At 49.6% G+C, this 10,051-nt stretch overlaps 1 protein-coding gene across 5 annotated transcripts in view; it reads left to right on the top strand.

The window, feature by feature from the left end:
* The window catches only part of Stk32b (serine/threonine kinase 32B), a 397,429-nt gene that overhangs the window by 135,056 nt on the left and 252,322 nt on the right, over positions 1-10,051 (top strand). For 3 of the 5 annotated variants that reach the window (XM_004669833.2, XM_045134438.1, XM_045134439.1), the window contains exon 3: positions 2,058-2,209. In XM_004669833.2, coding sequence (XP_004669890.1) covers positions 2,058-2,209 — 152 coding nt within the window. Of the gene's footprint in view, positions 1-1,722; positions 1,752-1,782; positions 1,874-2,057; positions 2,210-10,051 lie in introns of those variants that run through there. The other 2 variants (XM_045134436.1, XM_045134437.1) reach the window with 2 other exon arrangements.

The following is a 10,051-nucleotide window of genomic DNA, read 5'->3' as shown; positions in this document are numbered from 1 at the left end:
ATGGCTTCAGTCATGTGCAGCTGATACACTTTACATCTTGGCAGAACAGGAAGCAAGCAGGGCCATACAACCTCAAGGCTGAACCCCAGATACCTGCTCCCTTTAGTGAGGCTCTATGCCTACAGGTCCAACAACCTTCTGAAATAGCTCTCCCAGCTAGGAACCAAGGGTTCAGACACACAAGCTTATGGTTGCCATTTTTGCATTCAAATCACAACACCAGTAAAAATGAAGATTAGGGTCTTGGTCCTGGGAAGATGGCAAAGTAGTAAAAGGCACTTGCTTGCAAAGTCTGCCAGCCCGAATTCAAGTGCCAAGCCGCCCACATAAGCCAGATACAAAAGTAGCACAGCCATTTGGTATTCATTTGCAGTGGCAAAAGGCCCTGGTACACACACACACACACACACACACGTGCAAATAAATAAGTAAATAAATAAAATCTTTAAAAAGTGTTAGGGTCTTTGCAGATAGAATAAGCTAAGCTGAGTCATACTGAATGAGAGAGAAGTACTTGGGTGGAGGCAAGGTCTGTAGAGGTCATGTGATGAGGGAGGCCAAGCTCAGAGTAGAAACTAGAAGTTGTCAAAGTGTTCTCCCCATGAGCCAGTGGAGGAAGCACAGCTGTTGCCTTGACCTTGGACTTGTGCCCCATCCCCACCCCCACCTGTGAGATAGCGCGTGGCCTGAGCTGCTGGTTGATAGCACCATATTAGGCAGCTACAGGAGATAACACTTTAGCTCACTGGTCTTTGGGACAGTCAGCTCCCTCAGCGCTTATTAACTGCTTATGACATAGAGGCATACCAGCCTGACTAATTTTCCCAGCCACATTTCACTACTCCCGGGGCCTGCTGGGCCCAGTGCCCTCCTTGATAAGGTCTCCTTTCTGGAAGACTCTTTCTCGACCTTATCCTCCTCCATCCTTCACATGCTCCCATCTATGCTCAGACTTGTGCCCAACCATCTCTGGAATCCCTGCCGTGCTGGGCCTGGGCCGTGGCTGTCTGAACTCAGCAGGTGCAGAGCGTTCTGTTGCAGCCTCCTCATGTGCAAGCAAGACGGAGGTCTCTCCATGGCATTCGGGGTGGGGGTTCCCAGGGATGGTGCAGGAGCCAGTTTGCTGGTCCCAGACCTGCGGTGAAGCACTCACCACAGGGGCCTATCAATTCTTCTCCCCCCAGAGTCCATGTGTCTGAGTTGGAGTTTCCTCAAAAGTGGGCTCCAGGTCAGGATTTGAGTACAGTGTACTTGAGTTTAAAAAATCCAGCAGGTGGGCAGGCCAGAGAAGATGGGAAGGAAAAGCAGATAGTGTGCAAGAGGGAACACCTTCAGTCTGCACCCCAGGGGTGGGGCTAACGCTTACTCTAAGAACCTCAGATTTGTCTCACTCAACAGGCACAGGGGCTGGGATTTAATACCTCATTCCACAAGTCAATGGTCAAGGACAAGACCTGGCTTTGCTGGTCTGGTAGACTGGCTGTATGTTGGGCTGTGGCAATAAAACAGAGTCCCCATGCAAAGGAATGTGGGGCAGATGACAAAGTCAGGTAGGTGTGTGCTGAGGTAGGGAAGTTAGGAAAATCAGAGGGGTGTGGGCTGGGTCCTCAGCATGTGCAGTCATGTGTCCCAGGAATGCAGATGCCAGAGCAAGGTCTGTAGCATGCATACACAATACGTCCCAGTACTGTAGTCCCTGCCACAGGGTCAAAACATGCATGCACACCTGTCCCAGGGCTGCAGAATCTGGGGTGAGGTCTATAGCATATGTGCACACACGTTCCAGGATTGTACCTCCAGGATTGTAGCATGCTTGCACACACCTCTCTCGTGTCTCAGGGCCGTAGACAGTGGGATGGGGTCTGTAGCTCTGGTAAGCACACGTTTCAGGACCACAGTCACTAGTGCTTGAGCTGTGAGCTCTTGGAGGGCAGGGCTGCACCTCCTAATTGTTGAGCCTACAGCCACAAGTCCAGGGCCCAAGCTGAGAAAGGCAGTGAGGGCTTAGCATGCCTTCTGCCCTCCCCCTGAGTGCTGACCCTCTGGCTGTCATTCAGGTGTGCATCGTGCAGAAGCGAGACACGAAGAAGATGTATGCCATGAAGTACATGAACAAGCAGAAGTGCATCGAGAGGGACGAGGTGCGCAATGTATTCCGGGAGCTGCAGATCATGCAGGGGCTGGAGCACCCATTCCTCGTGAACCTGTGGTAAGTGAGCTGGTGGCTGCCTGCCCGGGGAGCCCTCCTGCCCTTGCCGGATGGGAAGGGGTACACATGCCGTTTTGTAATGGATGTTTTTAGGGGAAACTGCTTCCAGCATTCATTGTAATTCTGCTGTCTTACTGCCATGCAGCATAAGTATGCCAAATAGAGACTTCCAAAGGAAGTTTAATTTTTCAGAAAGTCCCCCTCCATGTGTTGAGGGCAAGAAGGAAGTCGCAATCCTTGTTTCACTCCACACAAAATAGCTATCCAGAATGGAGGTACCAGGGCCTGAATCTAGTACACTGCCTACCATAATTCCATGTTCTGGAACTTTCTTTCCCATCCCAAACGATTAGCTTCACTTCCTATTTGCACACCTAGGTTACCTTGCTGATGGTTCCCTGCCTCTGGGATTTTGCAAGTGATATCCCCTTTTGCTGAATCATTCAAGTTACCCATCATCTCCTCCAGTATGCCAACATGCCCTGGCCCCCTCCTGTGCTTCTGGCATGTGGGTGAGGAGGCTCTCGGGCCAGGATGTTTTGCTAGCCCACAGTCTGAGTGTGCTTCCTGGTACTTGCCCTGCCCTGTGCTGCTCCAACAGAACCCTCACCGATGTACACCCCAAGTACTGGCTCTCTCTTCTGCTCTTTTTGTACTGTTTTTCTCATGTCTTTAAAAAATGATGCGTAACTAAATATGTTATAGATAGAAAAATGGCAATTTTATGTTTTACCCTTTAAAATTAATATTTTGTTTGGTGCACTATGTCACTCTTTGTTGGTCACTGTTAATGGTTTTGTGATACTATGCTGAGGAGGAACATAGTATGCCATCTACACCTGGCCTACCCACGGCTCCTTGGGATGGGAACATTATGTCACTTAGACTCTGTGTAGGTCATTGTTAATGGTTTCATAATACTCTGCTGAGGAGAAGCACGATATGCTGTCTGTGCTTCCTCTGAATGTGGCTCCTTGAGGATGTTTCTGGATGTTTTGCCAGTGCAACCACTGCTGAGATGATTACCCTGAACCCGGCCTTTCTCAGGAAAGACTCCTTAGCATGGGCCTGCAATACAGTCTGAGCTTGTGTGATTAGTGTAGATGGACACTAAGCCAGATTGGTGCTATGTGGTTTACATGAATGAGAAAATTCCCTGCAAATATTGGCCTCTAGTCACACAGAATTCCAATCATAAGCAAGGAAGGAATGAACAAGTGCTTGGCTTTAGAGTCACCCCTCAAACACGCTGGGTCTCAAGTTCCTCACTTGCATAATAACTCCCTGATTACTGTTAGATCTGCTTGCTGGGAGAGGAAGGACTCCCTGAGTTGTATTAATTGTGTGTCAGCTTTCCAGCTCACTACATGGTGGGTGAGGGACTGCAGCCTTGGAAAGACCCTCTCCACCTTCTCATTATTCTTCCCTGATGACAGGTCCATGACTAGCTCTAGCAAAAGTCTGGCATTGATTAATTTTCCTGACAGTTTTGCCACTGTAGAATGAATGATCTATGTTCCCAAGCCTGTGATAATCCAAGCAGAGATGTCAAGTGAAATATTTTCACCTGTTTAAAGCATAGCTGTTTTGTTCTCTTTGTCTTAAGATAAGCACAGTGGAGGAGAAAGAAAGAGAGGAAAGAGAGTAGGAAATAAGGTCAGAGCAATGTCTGGGAGCAGCCATGGGCCGGGAGAAGCTATTCTAGTCTTACCTCAGTGGTTCTGACCTCACCTCTGCAAGTGTCAGCAAGCAGGCAGCTGTGGGCCACAGTTGCTCTCCACATGGGCCCTGACTTTGAAGTGGAGATGGGGACTTTAGGAGATAACTACTAATTTGACAGAACCATGGACTTCTAAGAAGAGAAAGAAAGCAAGAGTGACAGTGAAGGAAGTGATGGGAGGAAGACAGGAAGGGAGGGAGAGAGGGAGGGGAGGAGGAGGGAGGGAGAGACAAAGAGAATATATTGTCCTGAAGATAGGACTCAAGGTTGTCTGTGAGCCAGGAGGAAAGCCTGCACCAGAACCAACATGCAGCCTCCCTGCTCCAAGGATCCCGGCTTCCAAAGCTGTGATGAACAAGCCCGTCAGTCTACAGTGGCTGCAGGGCACAGGCCTCACCAGCAGGTTTGCTTGCCTCTCCTTGTCCGTTTCTTTTTTGTAAAATGGAGGTGAGAAGATCATGACATCATAACATTGCTCTGAAGACAAAATGGGGTGACAGGTAACAAGGATCCACTTGGTCTTGGACAGGGGAACCCCACTTCATGGTGATAGGCATCCTTTGAGGCTGGCTGAGCATCTTGCAGCCGGTCACTTTCTATCTCTGTTCATGGATCCCTGTTCTATCCTCCCCTCCAGCACCAGGCCTGAAGATACACTAACTTTAAGAAGACGCATCTTGGGTTTAATACCACACTGTTACCACTAGACTGAAGACAAAGTGACTTTTAAAAGATGTACCTTGGTTTTAGTGACACACTGTTGACACAAGGCCTGAAGACATGCTGGCTTTTAGAAGATGCAGCTTGGGTTTAGTGCCACACAATTAGCCTGAGTAAGTGCTACTAGGTGACATGCTCGTGTTTTCACCAGGTGTGCTCAGGACTCATTTCTGCTCACCTCATTGATGTACACATGAGACTCACGGTTAAGATGTTTTGTTGGAAGTTCGGTGAGGGAGCGTCCTGCAATGTCTGGTCTGAGCAATGGTGAGAGTGGGCAGGTGGCTGGACGAGATGATGGCCCTTCCCGCAGTGAGTGCAAACATGCCCCTTAGCAACAGAATGTGACTGGAGCCTCATGCGGGTGGTGATGGGAAGAGGCAGTACATAGATGTGCCACTCTACGAATCGTTATTTAAGCATCATGATGGAATGGATTTAAAGGCAGAGCCGATGAAACAGAGGGAAGGGGCCAAAGTTGAGGAGGGGCCTGGAAGGTCCCCACCTCATCTTCCACAAAGGGTATGATCTGCCCTTTGCAGATGACTACCTTCCTTTCCAAGACATAATCAGTGACAGTGCCAAACTAACATGCCCACAATAAGCATGGTCACCCTTCTCCAATCTGCTCTATTTAGGGCGGATCTTAGTAAAGCACATCTCAGCCAGCCATGCTACTGGATGTACAAGACAGATGGCAGTCTGGCATCTTCAGAGCATGAGGTACTAGTGCACATGGCAGAACAGTCCCAGACAAGAAGGGACAAGACAGCACCTCCTCTTCCCCAAAGCCCGCAGGATGAGTACCTTCTGTGTCTTGGCCTCTGACACTTTAGCCAGCATCTCTGTGTATTTTGTTGCAGCCGCACTGAATGAGCTCATGCTACAGGAATTCTGTCTCCCCTGTGTTTCCTGAGAGCTGCTTTTCCTCTCCCAGGCACTGTCCCACTTCCTAAGGGTCTAGAGATAAAGAGTGTGGGTATGACTTCAGTCCACTTGGAGTTCGTGGGCCAGATGTGGCTTTCTCCTTCCAGCTTCCTTGGGCCTACCTGCACCCCCCCCCCCACAGTGATGCAGTGCCGTTCTGGGACAGTGTGGCTCTACTGTGTTTATCCCCATTAGCAGAAGGGGTTGGGGAGGGAGCCAGGCTTTCTTCTTTACTGTGTCCCCAGCCTCTGCTATGAGGGAAATCTGTTTGTACAGTTATGTGCTATGCCAAGTGCTGTGGTTGGTTAGAAAAGACTGAGCAATACCATCACCTTACAGAGCTGACAGAGGAGGGAAGATGGACCCATACCAACAGCAACGTGCTCTCCTCCCCCCAATTCTTAAACATCCTGGGTCAGTTAATAAAATACTAGGATTTAAAATGCCCACCTTGTCCTGAAGGCCAAGTGGTATTGTGGTCCATCCATGACACAGAGAGAACACTGCTTGTGAGGTCCTTGAAATTCCACCTATGACATGTTTGGCCTCCATGTCTCAGGGACACTCTCATCACAATAATAACCTTCAACATCAAGGGAGGAGGTGGTGCTGTCTTGTCCAGAGTCCTGTCTCATTCTGGACAGTTCTGTCAGTCATAGGCACCATCACCAAGACTTCCATCTTCTTGAAATGGTAGGGAGCTGTTCTGAGGAGGGCAGGCTGGGGCTGCAAGTGTGAGCCCCGGCACGTACCAGCCGCACCCTGACACTCAGAGAACCAGCACTGAAATGCGGGAAGGCCCTGTGAGGAGAAAGAAGTTACACTGTGCAAAAACAGGATTTGGGGATGAGGTTCTGAGCCAGGAGGATTGAGTTCGGTGTGTCACTGTTCTGTGAGTAGGAAGATTCGTTGCTAGAGAGAGGTGCAAGAGCAGGACTCCCTGGATCCGCTGTCCGTCTTTGGGGCACTCTGCGGTCCATACTGCCTGCCACAGCATGCCACCTCCACGCTCACCTCTCTGGCTCCTCACCGTGCCTCCCCTGCCGCCCTGTCAGTAGAACTCTCGGCTGCTGTTGCGTTCCATGTGTGTTTCCTTCTCTTATCTCTATTGCCACACACGCCTGACAGAAACGACTGGAAGGGGGAAGGTCGGACTCTGGCTCTCAGCTGAAGGGGATCCAGTCCTCGTAAAGGGTGATGACCAGGGCTCGAACACCACATCTCGGGCAGTGGGTGCTTGCGGCTCAGCTCAGACAGACACCCTTACAGGGCCCTGGGTTTTGGCTATCCTGCCAGCTGTGCAGTGGAATGCCATTGTTGCTTCAGCCTTTGTGCCGTCTACATTTCCAGCGCTGTAGTCCCAGCGGCCAGCACAATGCCTGCCATGCCATAGATGCTCAAGGGGTCCCTGCTGAGTGAAGGAATTAAAAGAATAAATGGCCCCTTCTGCCCCACTAATCACATGCAGAGAGCCTCTGCGAGCTGCTCACTTCTTCACTGGTATCGGCCCACAATGACCGGGAAACACCGACCAAATAAAGCTTGTGTCCTCTAAACCAGGGAAAATCATCTTGCTACCCCGTGTAACAAATGAGAAGTGGAATTTCAACCCCAGCCTGAGTCCGGAGTGAGGCTATGGAAACAGAGGAGCGTGAAACCATTTGATGACTAGATGTGGTGCCAAGTCTCACAGCGGCCCTGAGTAGCGCTGGTGGCGCCTGCCCATGCTGCCGCTTCGGCGCCCTCTCCTCACTCTGCGTGAGGCCCTGGCAGCAGGCTCCTCTACTTCTCCATTTTGCACTGGGAGCTTGGAGCAGCGGAAGGGGTGATGGCCCACTCCTGAGTGGTCTGCGCCTGTGATTGGTGCCCCTGTGTGTTGTGTCACAATGCCACGTTGCCATGGTGTCTTGAGCTCATCTGGTCATAACATACAGTACCTGCCGGATACAGTACCCTCCGAGGTTCTGTTTGCTCACGCTGAGGGAAGGAGATGAGGAGTCACCTATGTGGGGTGTCTACTTTCCTAATCTGGATGAGGACCAAAGCCACATACACAATTATACATACATCATTCAGAATCCTGACCAGTTCCAGGAAGGAGGTGGCCAGTTGAGGATGGGGGTGAGAATGCATAGAGAGGGAACCTGACTGCACTCTGAGGATAGAAAGGCTCCTGCAGACAGATGCCCTTTGGATTTCATAAGGGTGAGTGCTCAGCATGGATCTCCACCTACTCACACATGTGATTGCAAATGAGGAAACTGAGGCTGAGAGAAGCTGCGTGACTGCTGCTAGTTAATGCAGGTGATCGCAGAGGGAGAAAGCATCCTGGTCAGAGAGGTTTTCAGACCAATTATCCTTTTAGAATTAAAGCTTCATTAGACTTACAGCACCATGCCTCAGGCCACATGACGAGGTCCCAGGAGGGGAGGCGAGATGGACGAACTCTGAATCCGGGTCACAGGGAGTTGGTAAGCTGTGGAAGAGCATGCTGAGGTCACTGAGGCCTGAGAGGGGAGCTGGAGTGAGTCTTAGGAACCAGGGAATATCTTGCTTTCATGGGGTTTTGAAGAGAAGAAAGGGAAGAGTGTCATTCCATGTGACTCGGCCTATGTGCTAGGAGCCACTAAGGCCCCCGTGTTAGGAAGGCACCAGATAGGACCCAAGACCACAACTCAAGTGACCTTGTGGGTCCCTGGCACAGGATGGTCTTGTTCACTCACTCCCCATGGCTCCCTGGAAGTAGGGAGGCAATTTGCTTTCCATCGTGCTCATAGCACTGGCAGGGAAAGAGGAGTTTTATTTGTTTGTTTGCATAATTTTCCACTTCATTTTTTTTTGAGTTATTGGGAACTTTACTATGTGAACATAGTGTAATGTGGTCATGTTTCCATCATGTTATTCTTTTTTGTTTCCTCTCCCTCTCCCCATTCCAGTGAGGGCCCTCCTCTTTCAATGTCGTCCTTCCTCAGCCTTGTCTCATTCCTCTGTCCTCTATGTCAGAACATTTATGGGCTCAGAACAGCAGGTTTTGGGGAGGGGGTGTTGGCAACCACTACGTGGGCCAAGAATGTGCCAGTCAGTTCTTGTGGTGAGGGTGATGCCTCACAGTATACCTTCCCACTCTGAGGCTGTTACAACTTTTTCTGTCCCCTCCTTCGTAATGTTCCTGAAGCTCTACAGAGAGTGTTAAAGGCCTCCTTTAGTGTCTGTTGCAGTCAACAGGTCCTTATTTTCTGCTTTTGTGAGTTTGGAGCCTCCTCAGTGTCTACCATCTCTTCTGTTTGGAAGAGGATCTCAGGCTAGCAGTGAGAGCAGCCCTCATATTGCATCTGCCACTGTGATGTTTCCTGTGTCCTGACTGATGGAATAGAGGCGACTTGTCTCATGCTTGGTAGTCAGCTGTCTTTTCTTGTCATTCTGTTGGGTCTTGAGTCCCCACAATATTCACCACCATCTGTATAAAGTAGATGCTTTACTCTCCACAGAGTGCGAGCAGCATGGATCAAAGGGGATATATGTGTATGACTTTCGATGGGCACATCCTGTCCATTTAGCCAAGGAACAGTGGAAGCTCCCCTCTAGGGTTTATGACCTTCCCAGCCTCAGGTTTCTAGCTTGGTTCTTGGTGCCAGGCATTTCCTCCCACTGAGCAGGTCTCATATCCAGCCACTGATTATTCACATAGGCTAGGTACACTTTGACGGGCTGGTTGATTTTGTATCTTGCAGGATCCACTGCTTGTTCATACTGTTGGTGAATTTATCCCCTACCTGCTCACTCAGTGGTTTCTGGCACTATCTATAAGAGCCAGCCAGCAGGGAGATGGCCTCCAATACAGTTCTAGCTTGATTTCTAAATGTTCTGTGACCTTAGCATGTGGTGTCTTCAGCTATGCGGTCTTACTAACTAGGTCTGATGTGTAACTCAGCACTTTGTCAAAGACTGCATTGTCTGGGGGCCTCATGGGCCTCCTCAACTCAGTACGGATGAGGGGTGACCTGGCTTTGGCACTGGGCTCCACATGAACAATGGGTGGCTTTAAGTTTTCTCCATCCAAGTAGGGCACTTCCACCCCAACTTACTTTCTCTCTCTCTTTCTCTGTCTCTCTTGCTCTTTATTGAAGTTGTATATTTTAATTAGGTAACAAGTAAGCATATTTCTATAGTATTTATTCCTATGGTCTTTAGTTTTGTGTACCCCTTCCCTTGCTCTCCTTCCCTGTTTCCTGTCCACTCTTAGCTATTTCTACCTTCTGTATTCTGTCCCTTCACTTGCCTGACAACTATCCCCACCCCAAAATCCTTCTTGCTTCTCCTCTCTCTAAGCGTCACTCCTGGCTGGGATTACTGATGCTGACTACATCTTTACAAACAAATCTGTTCTGAGTTATGATCTGCATGTGAGAGACAACATGTGGCATTTGTCTTTCTGAGCATGGGCCAACACAGTATATTTTTTCCAGATCCATCCA

This window comes from Jaculus jaculus, chromosome 14 (assembly GCF_020740685.1).
Source record: "Jaculus jaculus isolate mJacJac1 chromosome 14, mJacJac1.mat.Y.cur, whole genome shotgun sequence".
Lineage (NCBI taxonomy): Eukaryota > Metazoa > Chordata > Mammalia > Rodentia > Dipodidae > Jaculus > Jaculus jaculus.
The sequence above is the reverse complement of the archived record's forward strand: the minus strand, read 5'-3'. Positions and strand labels throughout refer to the sequence as shown.